Genomic DNA, 20,392 nt, shown 5'->3' with positions numbered 1-20,392 from the left:
CTCTGATTGCATAAATTTCTGCTCAGGAATATTTGAAGGAGCCCCCACTGCATGCAAAATGAGATTTAAACTTCTTAGTGGAGCATTGAAGACTCTTCATGTAGAGGCAGGTCACATTCTGTCACTTTACACCTCCTGCTACTTTTTCTACTTGAATACAGCCTTTTTTTGTCCATTTCGACCTGCCAAAATCCCATCCGTTGTTTATGTCGGCATCTCTGCAACATTTACCCACCCCCTTAGTCACAAGAATTCTTCCTTTTCTGTGGTGCACAGACATTTGTGTCTCAGTCATCACACTTGGAGTCCTGCCTGATTTTATAGTTATGTTTTGGTTTTCCTTCTAATTTCTTTTTCCCAGTAACCTAAGCACAGCATAGGCTCAGAAACTTGTGATGACCTGGAGCAGGGATCTGCTCCCGTATCAACCACTCAAAGTTTAGCAGACAGTCTGGAGAAATCAGGCGATTCTGTGAATCTATGACATCACCCTTGAAAAAAACCCTAAAGGAGGCACCCATCTGTGGAGGGCCCTTTAGCAGTCTAGAACAACGGTGACCAAAGGGGGGAGCAAAACAATCTGCAGCCAGACCAGCAAGCCTTCGTCAAACACTTGCAAGATGCCTTTACTGTTTATAGGAAAAAAAGAATACTTTACGCACTATACCTTGAAAAAAAACCTGAGGAATCTAAGATTTCCCGGGGGTGGAATTTGCCAGGGCCAGGTGTCCTCCTGAGGTCACTTGCACTGACCATCACACTGAGGACTCGGAAATAGATTAAACCCTCAGCCAAACAGACTGGCAGCCTCTCCCCAGAGCTGAACGCGGCTCGGCTCTTGGCTCGGGGCCGCCTCCGCCCCGCCCGCGTCCCCGTCCCGGTCCCCACCCCCGGAGGCTGCAGCCGGGAGGCTCCGAGGGATCTCCCGCACGTCTGCGCGCGCAATCCCCGTTCCAGGGTCCGCGCAGCGCGCGCTATTGCCCTGGAAACTGCTGCGCGCGCGCGCACGCGCCCAGGCGGGGAGGAGGAAGGACCGAGCGCAGAGTGTAGCCCCAGGAGGAGGGCTCTACCCTCCCCCTCGACCGTTGCTCCCCGGCTGGTGGGCGCGCGCGCCGCGCGTCTCCCTCGGGCGGAGCGTCCCCACGGCACGCGCCCAGCTCGCGCGCTCCCCTGGCACCCTCGCGCCTCGCACGCGCCCTCGCCCGCCTCTCGCATTTGTGCGCCGGTGCGGCAGGCAGGGGGAGCATCCGGTCCTCTCCGCAGCTCAGCGGCGGGCCCGGCGGCCGCGGAGCTCCGGGGCGCAGGGGCGCGGCGGGAGGGGCCGGCGGAGCGGAGCGGGGCGCGGAGCCGGAGCCGCCGCGGGGGTGGGGACCGGAGGGAAGCGCAGGGGGAAGCGAGGTCTCGAGGCCACCGCGGGGCTGGGCGCGGGGCTCGGCGCGCCGCGCGCGTTCCCCTGGCCAGCCCGGGCTCCGGAGATGCATCTGCACCAGGTCCTCACCGGGGCTGTCAACCCTGGAGACAACTGCTACTCCGTGGGCAGCGTCGGGGATGTCCCCTTCACGGTGAGCGGCGGCCGGGGCGCGATGAGGTCCAGACGCGGGGCCTGGACCCCCGGTGGCCGGTCCTTCCCGGGAGGCTTGGAGGGGCTGGTGGGCCCCACCTGCGTCCCCTGGGCAGCCCAGTTTGGGGAGGATGGCGTGGGGCTGAGTGCCCCGGCGGGGGTGGGGGTTACCCTCAGGGGACGGGATTAGGAATCCACCGCGCCGCCCGGCCCCCAGGGGCGGCCAGATGGACTCGAAGGTCCCCCTCCCGGGGCGGTGGAGGGGGGCGGCTGCGGCTGCTGACATCCCAGCGCGTCCGTTTCGCACCTGCTCTCGGTGCAGGGGACGCGTGCTGGGCTCGCTGGAGCGCGGAGGCGATGCGGCGCCCGACTCCCCCGGCCGCTGGGCTAGGCGGCCAGGCACCCCCGAAGCCTGGGGTGTGGAGCCCGATCCGACCCTCTGTGTCTCCTGGTAGGCAGAATCGTAACGCTGCCAGAAAATAGAAAAATTCATTCTGCGTCCCCGACAAATTTGGAATGGAAGGGTTAGAGGGACAGCAGGTTGGAAAGCTCGTGTTTATCATGCTTTCACAGTTGGGTAACCCCCCTCAGGTGATTTTTCAATCCGTTTGCAAGCCCGATTGGCTGTTTTTTAAACTTAAGGGTATGTGGAAAATTTGACGTTTTCCTTGTTTATGCGAGAGGTGTGTATGTAAACAGTAACGTGTTAAAATGTTTTTTAAAAATCTGGTAGATAATATAGATGTATTTTTCAACGAGATTGGACCCATCAGAGAATGGGGTGTTGGTGTAGCTGATTCAAAGCAAGCCCCAGAGCTTCTTTTACCCGTGGACTCCCATGTATTAACAGGAGGTGGTGTGCTGTTTCATTATTATTATTTTTTTGCTACTGAATTTGTATGTCGTCTTCCTTAGAAACTGTATGCACTGAACCTGGTATTAAAAATACACATTGTTATTCATAACCATTCTGCTTGATAAAATTGGAAGTAGCAGAATGGTATGCTTTTTAGACAAGAGAAGCACTTTGATCTGATGTCTGCTTTCCAACAGCATGTTTTTAAAACTGCAGAAATAAAGAAAGCTCCAGCAAAACTGCAGAATCATTATGTAGCACAGTGCATTCTGGAACAGAATTTATCATTGTGATACATTAAAAATAACCCTGTAAAATTGCTTTTTGGCCATTTTAATTTTTAAATGTAATCAACTTGGCTTTGTTCCAGTTGAGAACAAGTCCTTTTAAAATAGAATTTGCCTAATATTATTACACCTATCCTCATCAGTGGTGTTATCTGGTTTTGTGTACATGTGACCTAAGAGAATCATACAGAATAGAGCTTAGACTTCAAATATGTAGACAATATTTGGACCATAAAGAAGAAATTTTTCTGATCTGCACTTGTGTAGCTGGGATGGAAGTTTCCCAGTGTTGGAAAAAGAGTCTTCCTCCTTGAAGAAATCAATCCGGAACCTTGGATTATGTGGTATTTCCATACCATGTGGTGACAGTGTTCTGTTTCCATCTAAAGTGGAGTGGTCACTCACTGTGAGACCAGTATATAGGGTTAAACAGGTTCATATGCATCTGAAAAAACCAATGCAAGAATTGTTAGTGCTGCACAAGTGTGGTTATGCTGTTGGCCACGTATGACCAGGTCCTTGGAATTATTTTCCCATCTTTTCCCACCTCCCCAATTCAACCTGTTGCCAGGACTAGCTGACTCTCTGCAGTGTCAATCAGCTTTACCCCTTTTGGTGACCTTAGTTACTATTTTATTCTAGAAATTTTTTTGGTATTAATATGAAAGTTTCCAAATTGATTTCCTTGACACTGGTTTGATCACTACAGTTTATCCTCTACACAGTTAGTTGCCTGGATAATTTTCTTCTATTACCATTTTACTTGAGGCTTAACAGTGTGTATTTGGGTTATGAAATTTAAACTTGTCAGATAGTCTTCTTCCATTGTTCCTTTTCTATTTCATTATATGTGTGCTTGTACTTGGCCCCTCTGCTATAGACATGCTAACCTTTTTTTCAGCCACCCTTTTGCAACCAGAGAATCCTTTTCACCTTCCCAAATATGACTCAAAATTTACCTATGTAGGAGCCTGCTAGTGACACTGATTTTTTTGGCCCTATGGTATTTACAAACCTATCTCGCATACCATCGCATTGTAATATCTTAGTTTTGAATGCACTGAGCCAGTTATAATTTTGCTGTGAATTAAAAATGAACTTTTGAACTCTGAAAAACAAATTTGCTTGAAAAATGAATGAGAGCATGCAGTTTCAAGTACTCTAGAATGAACTAGTAAATATTTGAATGCTTATGTTAGCTTAGTATAAAAAAAAGGTAAAGCTCTTTTACATAAAGCTCTGTGCCATTTAATTTGTATAGCGATCAGATGAAAAAACTTTAGTTGTAAGTCACATGACTAAAACAATCTCCCGGGCTCCAGCCAAGACTGAAATGGAGGTCTTATGACTTGTCTGTATTATGTTTCTTTCTTCTCAGAGTGCTTGCTTGAAGGTGTGTGTGTGTGTGTGTGTGTGTGTGTGTGTGTGTAAGGGTTAGGCATGGCCTGTGTAGAAGGAGAGATCACTTTGCAGCTAGTTTAATGGTTCTTAACCAATGGTATGTTTTAGGATAACCTGAGGACAATTTAAAATTAGGGTAAGTCATTTATTTTGGAGTCTATAAACTGAAAGTTTTGGAAAAGAAATTGTTGTAAAATAATTTTGAAGGACCCATGACATTGTAGTTGAGAAGCAGTGAGTTATGTATTTTGGACTGTTTATAGTGAATGTTGTTAGCAGTGGGGCTGTGAATGACTGTCACCATGGCCCAATCTGTGCTATGGTGACATGGTGGTGCTGTTTCTAATGGACAATCTTAGTGGTATGTGTAGTTTTAGTGGTAATGTGAGCTCTGGGGATTTTCACTTGCTTTTTGGCAGTCAGCAGCAGTTTTTTTTAAAAAAAACAAACATTCAGTAGTAATTTTGTAACTATAGTTGTAATATCAGCTTTTAAAACATTGCCTTTTGATCATACTGTTCTTTTCACTGTAAGATCTAGGTTCTGGAAATACTGTTTTCCTTCAATAAGTGAGGTTCCAGACAGTCTGAGGTGAATGATCTACCACTGATGAGCTTTGTTGTACTTTATTTTTTTAAGTCTTTATTTAGTAGAACTGGGTGTAGGCCAGAGATGCAGGGGGTGAGAAGATTCATCTGACGAGGGTAGGGAGCAGAACACGTGGATTTCCTGAAAGACACTGCTGAGGGGAGCAGGGACTAAGACAGGAGAGATCTGCTGCACCACGTGGGTCAGCTCCCTGGCCAGGCGTTGAACTCATGCCTAAGCAGTGATAGTGCTGAGACTTAACCCATAGGCCACCAGGGAGGCCCTGTTGTACTGTATTTTACCTTTAAGTCATGTCCACTATCTTGTTACAAGTAAGTCAGTGTAACACATACTGTAAATTTTTTCGTATTTATTACTTTCCTGAAAAATAGTCCTAATTTTTTTGACTTTTCTGTAAACATTAAAATATTAAAAAATGATTATTAGTATATATATTTTCATTATTTGGTCATAAGTGTTGCTCACTGTATTTTCAGGCATTTAGGGACAGTTGATATTATCCTAGTTGGGTATGAATCAACACATTGATCAAAATTTATTAAAATTAGTCGTCTCTAGCCTCAGGGAGTTTATTATATATACTGGTATAAATTAAAAATGATGTGGCTAATTATAGTGTAAGGCATATGAAAGAGATTACATGTAGTTGGGAAGACAAGAAGAGATATCATGGAAGATTGATATTTGTAAAGACAGAGAGAGGTCTTAGGGCTTTGTTAATGGCAAGAATGACAAAAGCCAAGGAATGGTGTAATATGAAGGAAGAATTATTGGGTGACTATTCTCTTAACAAGTGATTAAAAAGAAACAGGACTTATCAAAAACAAATATCTTTAGAATGTTGAAAAATGTAATTTGCAAATGTTATCCATAGCTTTTTAGATAGACATAATTATATTCTTAGATTTTTTGACTTTTGTTCTTGTTTTTTCTTAAATATTGGTGATGAATGAAAAAAAATCATTTAAAACGTAGAAGATAGGGCCTCCTTGGTGGTGCACGGGGTTAGTCTCAGCACTATGAAGCTATCACCAGCCCCTGCAGCACGAGGTGGATCCCCAGCCAGGGAGCTAACCGACATGGCACAGCAGACCTCTCCTGTCGTGCCCGCTGCTCCCCTCAGCAGTGTATTTCAATCTGCCTATTTTGCTCCCACTGTCTCTAGTGAATCCTCTCACCACCCCTCACCCCCACCTTTGGCCTACACCCCAGCTCATGTATGCATAAATAAATCTTAAAAAATTTTTAGAAGATAATGTTATATGACCTCTTTTTCTGGCATTTATATACATTTTAACACTACTAGGATTATTCTAGTCCTAGAGTTGTGGCAACACTAAACATTGAAAATGATAAGCCTGTTTATATGTTCACCAAGTGCTTGTTGAACACATTAGGTGTAGGAGACTATGGAGATTAAAAAAATATTTCAGGGAATTTATTACAGAGGTACAGGAACCCGGTAATTTTCTAGGAGAGTTAGTTGAGACATGTGCAGCTTATGGTATAGTGAAGCACTTAAATTCTTGTGGAAATTCAGGAGGAGTAAGAGGCTACTTTTGGACAGGGGAATTGGGAGTTGGACTGAAAAATGGTTCCGTGCTGGCCGGATATCAATGGATGTAACATCTCTTACACCTGCTGAGACTAAAAGGAAAGACAGAAGTCAAGAATGTAGAATATACTTGTTTTCCCAGAAAGTTGGCTTAGTTATTCTTGGAGTATAGCTTCTTGTTTATTTAATGTATAACTTGCAAAATGTGTGGGTTAGTTTGTCTCACTCTATAGGTGAATATGAGGTTGTAGAAGTTCCTATGGTACCTGTGTAGATTGCTTATAGTGACAAAAGTTCTAGCAGCTACTGAGAAACTGGTAGTCACATTTAATGTCTCCTCAGAAATGGGACTCCAGAGCTCTCTCTTGGCTAAATCATTTAAACCTTTTAAAGGTTTTCAGCTGTGAAATGTAGGTTTCTTAAGTTAGGTGGTCTTTAAGTATTTGGAACTTGAATAACTTTGTATGTATTTCTCTAAAGCAAAATGGACAAAAGAGAAAATGCACCAGGAACAAAGTGATGATGGTGAAGGTATAGGTCAGGAGTCTGTATTATATGTGCTTCCACTTGTGTGTACCAGTCTGTTGATCAGACTTCACAGTCAGGGACCCTGACCTTCTTTCTGTCTTAGGGGTTATGCTGTTTAGAGCTTTAGAAAGTAGTGGGCCCAGAGTGGAGTACGAGGCTCTTAACTGTGCTTGTATCCTTTTCTGGTAGACGGAAGGTACCTGGAACTCTAACATGAAGTGTAGAGTGGGAGACCGGGCCACTGTGGTGATGTTCAGGCCCTCTGCCCTCTAAATGTATTTACTGTCTCATTTTCTTAACATTTGGTTATTTAAAAGATGATTTTAGAAATTACAGTCAGTATCTTAACTTGGATCTCAGGAAAATTTTAAAACAAATCAGAGTCTCATTATTTAATCTCCCAAAAGAGCACAGGATTTTGGGTTATAACCACAATGCACCGTGCAAAAACAAGTCATGCCTGACCAATTTAATTTTTTCTATGATACAAAGCAAAGGAGTAGTTTAAGGGGAATAGTAATATAGAATATTTGCTTTTTTAAAAAAGATTTGTTTATTTACGCATACGAGAACTCGGGTCCAGGCCAAGAGGTGTGGGGGGTGAGAGCATGCACCAGAGACAGAGCAGGGAACAGAACAGGCAGACTGACTGAAATGCACTGCTGAGGGGAGCAGCAGGCGAGACAGGAGAGGTCTGCTGTGCCATGTGGGTAGCGCCTTGGCGGGTCGGGATCTAACTTGTGCTGCAGAGACTGCGGATAGCTTCACAGTGCTGTGTTTAACCCCCTGTGCCATCCAGGGAGGCCCTATAGAATATTTGTAATTCAGATTTAGTAAGCCTCTTCTAGCTTGTGGGTTATTTTTAAAAGTAATTTTGGAAGCCAAATATTTTATTACAAGCTTTAAGGTTTTCAATCTTTGAATTTGTAGAATTCTTTTGCATTATAATTTATGATATAACAAGATAGAACTGTTATGAGGAAGCAGATGCAATTTACATAGGCGTTATGACTGCATTTTCTTTTTCTTAGAGATAGCGCATGTAGTTTTTGGACTTTATGTATGAAATCAATCGCCTGTATTTTTTATTTTCAAACCTCCTCATTTCATGATCGATAAGGGCTCTCTTCCCCTCCCCCACCCTAAAACTGTTATAATATGATAGTTATCTTATATCCATCTGATAGTGAAGTCAGTAGGTATTACATTGTCACTGAATATAGCTAGACACCATTAAACACTGTATGTGATAATTCAATGAGATGCTTAGAAAGGCATAAATAATATCCTCTTATATTATCATTGGAGATAAGTTTTTTTTTTTTTTAGGGTCACTACATCTAAGAATCGAGTCCTCTCAGGAATAATATTTAATTTAATTTATTAAGTCATCATACTTTCCTCCTGTGATTTTAGCAGCGACCCAGGAAACATCACACCACATGGGCATTTAGACAAGGGGGCACAAAAAACACAACGTTTTGGCTTAGATTCAGTTCAAGGATATGTTTAAGTATGGTAGCTGTAGTTCAAGAATGAAATGCCAACATTTTCCTCAGAGTAATGACTTTGGTTTGTGATATGCTAACGACTTCCTCTTGTGTTCTCTGGCCTTGACTGTACTTTCACTTAGGGGTATCTAATCAGAAGGAGATATTTATTGCTTATAGATTTATTTTATTTATTTATGCACACAAGAACTGGGGTCAATGCCAGTGGTGTGGGGGTGGGGAGGTGATTCACCAGAGACAGAGTGGGGAGCAGAACAGGCAGATCTACTGAAATACACTGCTGAGGGGAGCAGTGGGCGAGACAGGAGAGGTCTGCTGTGCCATGTGGGTTAGCTCCCTGACAGGAGATTGGGACTCATACCGCAGTGGCTGGCTACAGCTTGGTCGTGCTGAGACTTCAACCCCTGTACCCAGGGAGGCCCAGAAGGAGCTATTTAAATTATTACTATGTGCTATACCTATAGCCTCACTACACAAATCAATGAAACAGAATTGAGAACCCAGAAATAAACCCACATATATGCAGGCAACTAATTTACCACAGAAGAGCCAAGAACATACAATGCAGCAAGCAAAATCTCTTCAGTAAAGCATATTGTGAAATCCTGAAGCCACATGCAAAAGAATGAAACTAGACCAGTATCTGACACCACACACAAAAATTAATTTAAAATGGATTAAAGACTTGAATGTGAGACCTAAAACCATAAAATACAGAGAAGAAAATATAGGTGATATGCTCCTTGACATTGGCCTTAGAGATCTCCTTGGGGATTTGACTCTAGCAACAAAGGAGAAAAAAGGAAAATAAACAAATAGGATTACATCAGACTAAAAACTCTGCAGAGTGAAAGAAACTATCATCACAGTGAAAAGGCATTCTTTAGAATGGGAGAAGATATTTGCAAATCATACATTATACAATATATAGATAACTCATAAAACTCAACAACAGCAACAAAACAATGTGATTACAAAATGTGCAGAGATTCTGAAGACATACTTTTCCATGGAAGACATACAGATGTCAGTGTTTTCAGAAAGGGCCAGTTCCTCCATTGATACTGGTGGTTTTAAAGTGGGAGTGATTTCACTCGAGGGAGCATTTGACATTTAAGGGAGGAAGTAAAAATACCAACATTAAGAGGAACTTAGAAGATGCTGATTCCAGCTTTCATAGACAAGTTTGAAGAATTCAAGTCTCTACCGGGAGTAGATTCCATCTCAAGAAATCATTTTCTTTGCTCTTCCATAAGAGGAAATTCATCTGGGCCTCCCCGGTGGCGCAGCGGTTGAGCACTGAGTTGCGAAGCTGCCCGCAGCCTCTGCAGCGCTGGCTCCATCCCCGGCTGCCAGGTGAGGGTCCCACATGGCACGCAGACCTCTCCTGCTGCCCCGCTGCTCCCCTCAGCAGTGTACTTCGGTCCTTCTGCCTGCTCTGCTCCCCGCTCTGACTCTGGTGAATTCTCTCGCCCTCCTGGGCTTCTGACTATACCCAGTGCTTGTATAAATAAATAAATAAATAAATAAATAAATAAATCTTTTTAAAAAAAGAAGCAATTCATCTGTTACAGTTGTATCATGAGATTGCAGAAATTGAGTCACATCTTCAGGCTCCACTTCATTTCCATTTTTCTTGCTATTTCTACCACATCTGTAGTTATTTCCTCCACTGAGGTTTTGAACCCTTCAGAGAATTAAGGTCTTCCAAACCAGAGATCCCCCCCGTGACTTCCTCCCCTAGGGGGCTCTGGTGCTTGTCTCCAGAACACTTCTTGCAGGGAATGCAAGTGGCAGTGGGTAGTGGGCATTTTGCCACCAGGGACCTCAGGCTGCAGGCAGAGGCCAGCAGTCATGGTGGATGGCAGTGGTCTCCTGTAGGGTAAATAAAAAGTATCAGGCTTTTCTGCCCTCCCGCCATTAGGATTGGTGATGGATCCTTGGGGTCCTGAATGCATGCCTGATGGGCACCTGGAGTAGGGTGTGGGCATATGTAGATGGGATTCACCTGAGCTGAGACTGGGCCTATAGGGGCGGCATCACGGGGACGCCAGCAGAAGCAGAGAGAACCACGAGAGAAGTAGAACGTGAGAGAACGCCAGAGAGCCCAGAAAGAGTGAAGACTTGCTGAGTGCTGGGAGGCCTGCCAGCCTCCCAGCCCCCCAGCCCCCCAGCCCCCTGGCACCCCTGCCTGCCGTGTACCTGGCAAATCCCAATAAAAACCTGCAAGAGCCGGGCCTCCCCTGGAGGCGCAGCAGTTGAGCGCTGGGCTGCGAGGCTGCCCGCAGCCTCTGCAGTGCCGGTTTGTTCCCTGGCCACTGGCGAGGGTCCACAAAAAAAAAAAAAAAAGCCTGCAAAAGCCACCGAGGGCTCCAGGACTCTTGTCCTTACCCTATCTGCTCAAATCATAGAGAACCTGCTCCGTGTCCTCCTGCCTTTACATCCCCCTAGCATGCTGCCCCAGGGCATGTAGCCCCTGGTTCAAGGCTGCAGGAGGAGCATGCGGTCCCACAGGGCCAGCTCCAATGCTGGGGCTCCTTCTAGCTGCAGGCAGTAGAGAGGCCCATGGATTTGGTGCCTGGATCAGAGAATGGGCCCATCAGGTGTGAGCTATGAGCTGATGGGCTCAGCTATGAGCTCAGGTGCTGCCGTCCAATCACCATAGGATTGGAAAAGGTCCAACCACACTTGTAGATGGGAGACCCTGCAAGAGCATGTAAGGCAGGGCAGGCGACAGCTGGAGACTTAGACTCTCACTGTGCTTAAGAACTCTGACTCACAGTTCCTGGCTGGCCTCAGAAGAGAGATGCTTGGACTTTCAGACTCTCATTGACTTGGTTCCTGACCTCTGAAGAAGAAAAGAGCATCCAGTAGCCGACCTCCGAAGGAAGAAGTGAAGCTGAAAGTTTTGTAGAGAAGCCAGAGAGCTTCTCAGAGGTCAGGCCGGTCGAACCTGCCTCTGGCATCACCTGGAAGGAGCACCAAAAACCCCGGGCCTGGTGTCTGGGAGAGCTGTTTGTTGTTGGCATGGGCCGGCAGCTTGCAAAGAGCTGTAATACTGGTGTTTCTTACACTGGAACTCCTGGTGACTGATGCAGACCGGTACTGCTGGCCACTGCTGCCTAGCACCATTGACGGTGGCCAGCAGTCTGTGTCCATGTCACCTCTGACAGCTGTTAACTGCTCCTGACTGTCCACCTCCCGCTGCTGCTGCCTCCTTGTTGTCTGGGCCATCTGGACCTTGAGACTGTGGCTGTGGGCTGCGGCGGCATCTCAGCGGCCCTGCCTGCGAGCACCCCCAGCTACAGTGAGTTGGGGCCCGGCCCCGCTGCTTGCTGGTGAGCCACGAGCCCCAGGCCCTCGCTGACGGGACAGTGCCATCTTGAAGGAGCCGCCTTTTGTTTGGGATGTGTGGACACTGTGGACGCTCTTTGGGGTGAGATACTCGGCTACCTGTGGCCTTGAGAACTCTTGCTTCCCCTGTTTGTTAAATAAGCCCCTTTGTTATTCCCTGAGCCTGAGGGGTCCTGCAGTTGTATGCATGGGGGAAGAGCCCACAGACAGTGACCTGTTGTAGGGGTCAGGAATGGACATGGTGCAGGTTTTCTGATCCCATGCAGACCGGGTAAAGGAGGAGTCAGAGTCCTCAGTGGTTTTTTGCAGGTCTTTTATTGGGGTTACCAGGTACACAGCAGGCAGGGGTGCTGGGGGGCTGGGAGGCTGGCATGTCTCCCAGCCCCCAGCAAGTCTTCACTCTATCTGGGCTTGCCGGCCTTCTCTGCTTCTCTTCTCGGCTTCTGCTGCTTCTCGGCTTCTTGGCTTCTGCTGGCGTCCCCGTGACGCCGCCCTTAAAAGCCCAGTCTCAGCCCAGGTAAATCCCATCTACCTATGCCCACACCCTACTCCAGGTGCCCGCCATCAGGCATGCATTCAGGACCGCAAGGATCCATCATTTGTCCTGATGGCGGGAGGGCAGAAAAGCCTGACATTTTCCCTTACCCTACACCTGTCCTCTCCCAGCTGTAGCACCCTGCTGTAGCACTTATCAGAGTTACTTCTTGATCCATGGATTGCAGAATGGATGTGTGTGGGGTGAGTGAATGGTCAGGCTTTTATGCTGCTAGCCTGTGTGGCTACCACTTGCAGCCCTGAATGCAGGCAGTGCTTGGGAGTGTAGGTGCGGGCACGTAGGCCTGATTGTGGACACCTGGAGTGTGGTGTGGGCATGCGTAAGTGGGCACACCTGAGCCTGGAGGCTGAGCCTATAAGGACAGAGTCACACGGGGTGGTGAGGGCAGGACAGCTGCGGCGGAATGGCTACGAGAGGACGAGTGACTACAGAGAGGCAGAACCATGAAAGATGCCAGAGAGAGCCCAAAGAGCAAGCCCAGAGAGTAAAGATTAGCCCCCCCGCCTGTCCCTGCGCCTGGTTGCTGGCACTGCAGTGTGGTAGCAGGCATGAAAACAATGTCAGTCTCTTTGTAGATCTCCATCAGGATGCTTGGGTGACCAGGTGTGTTGTCAGTGAGCAGTAATATTTTGAATGAAATGTTTTTCTGTGCTGTAGGTCTCAACAGTGGGCTTAAAAATACAGAGTAAACCATGTGGTAAACATGTTCTCAAGTCCAGCTTTTGTTCCATTTATAGGGCACAGTAGACTTAGCATACTTCTTAGGACCCTAGATTTTCAGAATGGTAAATAAGATGGATTTCAGCTGAAAGTCATCAGCTGTGTTAGCCCCTAACAAGAGAGTCAGCCTGTCCTTTGACGCTTTGAAGTCAGACATTGACTAATATAAGGCTGTTTTGTCTATATTGAGAAAATTTTTTTAAGTTGTATATTGAGAATTTGTTGTTTAGTATAGACTCCTTCATTAATGACCTTGACTAGAACTTCTGTAATAAGTAACTTGCTGCAGCTTCTGCCCCAGCACTTGTTGCTTCACCTTCAAACCCCTGCCTCTCTCAGCTTTAACAGAATTGAGAAGATTGAGGGCTTTGCACTGGATTAGACTTTGGCTTAGGGGTAAGTTCTGACTGGTTTATTCAGAATACTGAAACTTTCTCCACATCGCAATAAGACGGTGTTGCTTTTTTTATCATTCACATGTTCATTGGAGTAACTTTTTAATTTCCTTTAAGAACTTTTTCTTTGCATTCATAACTTGGCTAATTGCTACAAGAGGTGTATCTTGTGACCTATTTCAGCTTCTGATATGCTGTCCTAAGTTTAATCATTTCTAGTTTTTTATTTAAAGTGAGAGCCTTGTGACACTTTCACTCAAATACTTACAGGCCATTGTCACGTTATTCATTGACCTAATTTCCTGTATTGTGTGTCAGGGAATTTGAGGCCTGAGGAGTTTGAGAGAGAGGGTAATGGCTGGTCAGTTGACCAGTCAAAATACTATATTTATTGATGAAATTTGCTGTGTTATATGACCACGGTTTGTGGTGCCCCGGATCATTGATTCTGGATCCCATGGTCGGTGTAATAATGAAAAAGTTTATAATATTGTAAGAGTTACCAAAATATGACACAGACATGAAGTGACTGCGTTCTGTTGGAAAAATGGTGCCAATAAATTTGCGAGTTGCCACAAAACTTCAATTTGTAGAAAAAAACAATATATCTGTGAAGCACAATAAAGGAGGTATGTTTAAAAAGAAATCTCTAAATATGCTTTCTGTAGTCTTTCTGATCTGATATTAGTATAGCTTTATCAGCATTCTTTCATTTACATTTGCTAAATTTCTGATCTGTCTTCTAAATATCCCATAGTTGAATTTTTAAAATCCAGCTTGACAATTTTTGTATTAACTAGAAATTTAATTTATTTTAATGTAATTACTGGTTTGTTTGTGTTTAAATGTGCCCTCTTACTATTTGACCTGGTTTCATCCTTACCTTTTCTTTAAAATTTATTTGTTTATTTTTTAAGATTTACTTTTATTTATTTATACAAGCACTGGGTACAGTCAGAAGCACAGGAGGGTGAGAGAATTCACCAGAGCCAGAGCGGGGAGCAGAGCAGGCAGAAGGACCGAAGGACACTGCTGAGGGGAGCAGCGGGGCAGCAGGAGAGGTCTGCGCGCCATGTGGGACCCTCCTCTGGTGGCCGGGGAGCAGCCGGGGATCGAACCAGCGCTGCAGAGGCTGCGGGCAGCTTCGCAACCCAGCGCTCAACCGCTGCGCCACTGGGGAGGCCCTCGTCCTTACCATTTTTGAAATGAGTATTCTTTTTCATTCCATTTTTTTCTCTCTAGTATTCCTAAAGTTACCTGCTCAGTCTCTACCCTACAAATGATAACATGCATTCTTAATTTACAGTTTAACTTACCAAAGTCTGTTGAGGTTTTATAGTCCTTCTAGACAATTTATTATTTTTAACCTTCCTGCTTATTATCTATCCTTCTGTGAAACCTGTTCATATTTATAAACCCTGTTAGACATCATTACTATTTTCCATATCAATGCTTATTTAGTTTTACTTACATATTTGTTCATTTCTGTTTACTCCTTCCTGCATCTCTCACATTCCATTTGGGATCATCTTTCTTATTAGAAAAACTCCTTTAGAATTTTCTTTGGTGTGGATTTGTTGGTGTTGTGACGTCATCTTTTGTTTCTCTGAAAATGTCTTTATTTCATTTGTGAAAGACATTTTGCTTAACCAAGGATGGCAGTATTTTCAATACCTTGACGTTATCACTCTTCACTCTTTACTGTTTCTGTTGAGAATTCAATGTTGCCAGCCTATTGCTTATTTGAAAGTGGTGTTTTTTATCCTCTAGCTGTTAAGATTCTTTTCCTTGTCTTTCCTTTCCTATTCTGTTTGGGACTTCTGAGACTTTTTAAATCTGTGAATTGATGTATTTCACTAAATCTGTAAAAATTTTTAGCTGTGATCATTTAAAATATTGCTTCTACCCCCCACCCACTTTATGAGACTAATAACATATCAAATATTATATTAGACCCTCTCACTTTATTTCTCTCTCACACCCTCTCTTCCATACATATATTTATAACCTTTCCTGAAGCTTTCTGGATTTGTTTTCCTAATCCCGAGCTAGTTTTCTCTTCAGTCATCTCTAATTTGCTTTATTGTACTTACTGCATTGGCTAATAATAGAGTTTTCGCTTTACTTTATTTTTGTAGATGTTATTTGGTAATGTTGAGAAAGTTTTTTTTTGCTGAAAGTTTTTTTTTTTTTTAATCATAATGGGATCTTGAATATCGTCTGCTTGCTTTTTTCTTCATGGTTTTTTAAAAAAAAGATTTTATTTATTTTTGTGTAAAAGAACTGAGGTGAGAGGATTCACCAGAGACAGAGTGGGGAGCAGAACAGGCGGATCTATTGAAACACACTGCTGAGGGGAGCAGTGGGCGAGACAGGAGAGGTCTGCTGCGCCATGTGTGGGTAGCTTTCTGGTGGGGGATCAAACTCAGGCCTCTGTGGTGGGCCTTGGCAGTGGTAGTGCTGAGACTTACCCCTAGGACACCAGGGAGGCCCTTTCTTTATGGTTGGATGTGGTCATGTGGTTGTCCTGTTTTAGACCGCTAATATAGTAGATTACATTGATGTTTGCAATTTGGATTAGCCTAATATTATTGGTGTAAGCCTCACTTGTTTTGGCTGGTGTGTGTTACTCTCTTTATATTTGACTGGATTGTGCTTGAGCGCTTTTGCATCTATATTAAGAATATTCTTCTAAATCTCCTCCCCTCCCCCTCCCCACTCCCCAGCCCTTATTTTATTGTTTTTTGTTTGGTTCAGATATTATAATGCTGGTTTCATAAAAAGAATTTTGAAATATTCCTTTTCTATTTTCTGTCAAGGAGCATGTAGAAATTGTTGTCATTCTGTAAATATTAAGAGACTGTGCCAGTGAAACCATCTGGCCTGGAGTTTTCTTTTTCAGAAGGTCTTTAGCTACCCACTTGTTGTCTTTGATATTCCCAGGACTGTTAAGGCAATTATTTTTCACCCTGAGTGTGTTTTTGTAGTTTAAGGTTTTGAAGGAATTAGTCTCTTTCATCCATTTCTTTGTCATGTTTATGCAGAGTTGTTTCTGTATTTCATTGTTATCTCTTCGATGTCTGCAGGATTACTACTGATATTTCCAATTTTTTTCTTGGTATTGTCATTTGTGCCTTTTTCTTTGTCAGCTTTCATAGAAGCTTAGGTATTTAATTGATCCTTTCAAGAACCAGATTTTGAATTCAGTCATATATCTTCTCTGTTAATTTCTAATCTTTATTATTTCCCAACTTCTGTATACTTTGAATTTGTTTTGCTTTTCTTTTTCTTTTTAAAAGATTTATTTATTTATGCATACAAGAACTGGGGTGTAAGCCAGAGGTGTGAGAGGTGAGAGGATTCACCAGAGACAGAGTGGGGAGCAGAACAGACAGACTGAAATACACAGCTGAGGGGAGCAGTGGGCGAGACAGGAGAGGTCTGCTGTGCCATGTGTGTTGCTCCCTGGACAGGCGGGAACTGAACTCTTGCTGCAGTGGCTGGCAATAGCTTGATAGCGCTGTCTTTAACCCCTGAGCTACCAGGGAGGCTCTGCTTTTCTTTTTCTAATTGAGAGTGTTTTACTGTTTTGAGAGTATTATTTTGAATGTTTACCTGAACTTTTTGAGAATTTTCCTCTAGGACCTTAAGATCTATGATAATGTCAACATCTGTGTTTATTATCTTTTCCTGTGTGAATTGAGATGGTCTTTGTTACTTGTGTGCCAAGTAATCTTGGATTGTAACCTGGCCTTTTTAAAACATTTTCTAAAACTCTTGTGTTTTCTGTAAATCCTATAGAGAATACTCATTTTTTTTTTTTTTTAAGCAGGTAGTTAACTGGTTTGGGTTTTCATTTTTATTCTTTTTGAAGATTTATTTATGCATACAAGAACTGGGGTACAGACCAGAGGTGTGGGAGGTGAGAGGCTTCACCAGAGACAGAGAGGGAGCAGAACAGGCAGATCTATTGAAATATGCTGCTGAGGGGAGCAACGGGTAAGACAGGAGAGGTCTGCACTATGTGGGTAACTCCCTGGCTGGGGGTCAAACTCGTGCTGCATTGGCTGCGGACAGCTTCATCATTCTGAGACTTAACCCCTTGTCCCACCAGGGAGGCCCCTGGTTTGGGTTTTTAGGCCAAAAGTTTTGACTAGTTCTCTATGGGTTGTAGTTTCAATATGGAAGCCTTTGCAGTGCTATATGGATATATCCTGTGTATATGCTGCCAATATGGGACCTGGGTGGTGGTCTCTCCTATAGTGCAGTTCCCAAAAGTTGCTCTGTTGTTTCAGGTATGGTCTGTACATGTGCTATCTGGCGGTAGGGGTTGGGTGTCCTGGAATTTATAAACAGGTGTACTGGGTTGCTCTTCTGAGCTCTTGCCTTTCTGTGATTTCTCTGTTCCTTCTGGTTTACTGGGGCTTCCCTTTGTGCTTCTCTGGCTGGAAAGTTGATACTTTGGTTACCCTCCTCTGTGTTACCTGTGACAGTACAAAAATGAACTACAGGTAAAGGAGAGATCTAAATGTAAAAAGACTATGAAGATTTTATTTATTTGTGATTGAGGTAACATTGGCTTGCAATGTTGTTTATAATTAGAGATATAGAATCTCCCATTCAGGTGTTACTACCCCACACCCCACCTGGAGTTCATTTTTGTTTGTAGATGAAATAAGGGTTAAGTTTTATTTCTTTCCTATATAGATAACAAGATTTCCTAACATCATTGATTAAAAAGATCAAAGTTACCTTTGTCTTCTACCATATGCCGTTGCGTGCCCTCCTCATTCTGTTCTCTTCCTTCCCCTTGCACCTCTGCTAGCCTCAGTTTTACAGTCATAGTTCTAGGATTTGTTATTGGTTTGGCTTTATTTGACCCTTTGCTTTGTTTCTCTATATTCCACAATTTAAGTGATGCCATCTGATGTTTGTCTTTCTCCTTCTGAATGACTATGTATTTTACTTAGCACGGTCCCCTATAGTTCCATCCATGTTGTTGCAGATGACAATAGTTTATCTTTTTTTAGTAGAGCAGCAGTGTTCCATTGGCTGCATACATCACATCTTCCTGATGCACTCATCTGGTTTTGGGCACTTAGGTTGTTTCCCTAGGTTGGCCATTGCAAATAATGCTGCAAATGAACATAGGAATGCATATATCCCTTTGAATTAGTGTTTTTATATTATTTGTGTAGATACTAGGAGGGGAATTGCTGGGTCATATGGTAGATCTATTTTACTATTTTGAGAATCATCCATACTATAGTTCATAGGGGCTGGATCAGTTATATTCCTGCCAAAAGTGTAGGAGTATTCACAATAAAGATTTTATTTATTTATTTAAACGATTTATTTATTTATTTTTACAAGGCATTGGGTACAGTCAGAAGCGCGGGAGGATGAGAGAATTCACCAGAGCCAGAGCAGGGAACAGAACAGGCAGACTGACGAAATACACTGCTGAGGGGAGCAGCGGGCGGCAGGAGAGGTTCTGCGCGCCATATGGGACCCTCACCTCACGGCCTGGGATCAACCGGCACTGCAGAGGCTGTGGGCAGCTTTGTAGCCCAGCGCTCAACCACTGTGCCACCAGAGGAGACCCCACAATAAAGATTTTAGAGGGCAGTTTAGAAAATGTGTTCACGATCTTTAGGTTGTAAAAGGTCTCTTAGCAAGATGTCAAGTATATCACAGTTACAGATAAATTTATTTTGGATGATATGAGACAGATTTCTCACTGAAGTAGAGAGTTAAAATATGGAAAATGGGAAGGTTAGAATGAGTTCTGTGGTGAATATAATTAGATTAGAGGCATCACTGTGACCTTAGGAATAATGTGTGTACATATATATGTATATTGATGTCTTTATAGTGTGTGTATATGTTTGTATATATATTTATATTTGGAGAGAGAGAAGTGATACATGTATAGAGGTGTGCAGATTAATGGGGAATATGCATCTATTAGGTAGCATTGCTTTAGAGCTTTTCAGTGGAGAGTTGAAAATGTGTATGTGTGTGTGTGTATATGTGTGTGTACACATACTTATGTTTCCTAGTCTGTCAACTGAGAAGGTCCAGAAGCAATGCTGTCTGAATAGTAGTAAATTGGCATCTAGATCTTGGTTTTTAAATACTATTCTCTGCTGAAAGAAAACAAAATTCCTTGGAGAAATAGCTGATTCTAGGGAAAACACAAGATGAACCTGGAATGTCTTGTATCAGAAAGTAAGAGAATGCTGAGAAGATGTCAAGAGAACACGAGATGGTTTGAAGGGTTCCTGCTGGCCAAACATGAGACAATTTGAGCATATTAAGTAATGGTAATGTAGTATAACCCTTTGGATGTTAAGTATCCATCACCCTTACAAATATAAAAAATGCAAATATAAATAAGGAAAATTCCGATGGAGGAAAACCAATTAATAAGTAATAAAATGATAGAATTAGAAAATTACTACTTGCAACCATCATAGAATAACTGACTAGAAAGAATTGTCACTGGTTACAAAAATGGTAAAATTTGATAAGTAACAAAATAATTTACATAATCTAAAAATATTTCACAGGATACTTATTAATTACAAAGGAAAATATAACTATAGAGGAGGAACCTGGTAGATAACTTCATCAATTGCTCAAATAGCATCACCAGAGATAGGACAGACTGACAAATGTGCCCCTTGATAAAATGCAATGAAAGGAATGTGGCCACATTTCTATGATATTCCTGCCGAAAATGTGTAACTTGAATTTAATCATAAGGAAACATCAGACAAACCCACATTTTGAGATATTATGCAAAATTACTGGCACATATTTTTCAAAACTGTTAGTCATAAAAGAAGAAAAAAGGAACTCTGCAAGATTAAAGACGTCTAAGGGAACATTATACCTAAATATATCATCTGGGATTTTATTTCACTGTAAAGAAATGTAAATAAGCTCTATAGATTATAGTATTAATTTACTGATTTTGATTATTATACTGTGGTTGTATATACAAGATAATTTAAAAAAAATATGTGTACAAGAACTGGGGTGTAAGCCAAGGGT

General features: G+C 43.2%; 1 protein-coding gene across 8 annotated transcripts in view; it reads left to right on the top strand.

Moving 5' to 3' along the window:
- Positions 1 to 1,475: 1,475 nt before the first annotated feature.
- Positions 1,476 to 20,392, top strand: part of DMXL2 (Dmx like 2) — a gene marked incomplete at both ends in the record, with an annotated part of 128,561 nt that continues 109,644 nt past the window's right edge. For all 8 annotated transcript variants that reach the window (XM_084239748.1, XM_084239747.1, XM_084239744.1 and 5 more), the window contains one exon: positions 1,476 to 1,562. In XM_084239748.1, coding sequence (XP_084095874.1) covers positions 1,476 to 1,562 — 87 coding nt within the window. The remainder of the gene's footprint in view (positions 1,563 to 20,392) is intronic.

Source organism: Talpa europaea (assembly GCF_964194135.1).
Source record: "Talpa europaea genome assembly, chromosome: 8".
Lineage (NCBI taxonomy): Eukaryota > Metazoa > Chordata > Mammalia > Eulipotyphla > Talpidae > Talpa > Talpa europaea.
This window is presented reverse-complemented; position numbering and strand designations above follow the sequence as displayed.